At 38.9% G+C, this 1,001-nt stretch overlaps 1 protein-coding gene across 2 annotated transcripts in view; it reads left to right on the top strand.

Annotated features, from left to right (window-relative positions):
• Window positions 1–1,001, top strand: part of LOC103582395 (probable ATP-dependent RNA helicase DDX10) — a 15,985-nt gene that overhangs the window by 8,905 nt on the left and 6,079 nt on the right. For both annotated transcript variants that reach the window (XM_008564000.1, XM_008564001.1), the window contains exon 3: window positions 847–974. In XM_008564000.1, coding sequence (XP_008562222.1) covers window positions 847–974 — 128 coding nt within the window. The remainder of the gene's footprint in view (window positions 1–846; window positions 975–1,001) is intronic.

Here is a 1,001-nt window from a genome sequence, read left to right on the forward strand (position 1 = left end):
GTAAACACCTTATTTATTTATTTTTTTTCCTTTTTGTCTTTTTTTCGTGACCGGTAACGGGATGGCAACCCTCGGTGTCGCGCCTGCACCGCGCTCAGCCAGTGAGCAGACCGGTCTCTATATGGGATCCGAACCCTCGGCCGGAGTGCCGCCGTGCTCCCAAGCGCTGCACTCTGAGTGCGCCACCGGGCCAGCCCCAGTAAACACCTTATACCTACACCTGGATGCTACCTAATTTACTAGCCATTTATCCATCCTTCTAAGTGTATATTAACCCCTCTCACTTTTTGATGCATTTCAAAGTAAATTACAGATATCTGTCTACATCCCCCTAAGTACTTCAGCACACATATCACTAATGAGAGTTCAGCATTTGTATAGATTTTCTTTTTTGATGTAAAATTTACATATAATGAAAAATGCAAATTCTCAGTATACATTTGCTGAGTTTTAATGAATGTATATATCTCTGTAACCCAAACCTCTAATAAGATATAGATCATTGCCATTAGCCCAGCAAGTTCTGTTGTGCCTCTTTTTAGTTCACCCTTGGCCCTACACTTTCAAAGGTGACCACTATTTGCATATATGTCTGTGTGTGTGTGTGTGTGTGTGTGTGTGTGTTTGACATATAATGTATAAGGGATTTTGAATGTATTTTAAAGTCATGTGTTGAATATACTTTTTTAAGGAACAATAGAGAAAAGGTCTCTTTTTGATGTATGTGTGTGGGAAATTTGTTTGAGAGATGTGCCAACATAAAAATTTGTTTCCTTTTTTGGTCTGGATTTCGAAGTTACTACCATGGCGTACTTTTAATGTTTTTCCTCCCCTTAATTCCACAAGCACCCCTGCCATTTTGGAACAGAATTACATAGTTTGTGAGCTGCAGCAAAAAAATAAGTGTGCTATATTCCTTCTTGAGAAGCCATCTGAAAAGGAAGAGTATTGTATTTTTCTCCAGTTGCAAAGAGGTACTGACTATTTATTTTCTTTATGAA

This window comes from Galeopterus variegatus, unplaced genomic scaffold (assembly GCF_000696425.1).
Source record: "Galeopterus variegatus unplaced genomic scaffold, G_variegatus-3.0.2 Scaffold16054, whole genome shotgun sequence".
Lineage (NCBI taxonomy): Eukaryota > Metazoa > Chordata > Mammalia > Dermoptera > Cynocephalidae > Galeopterus > Galeopterus variegatus.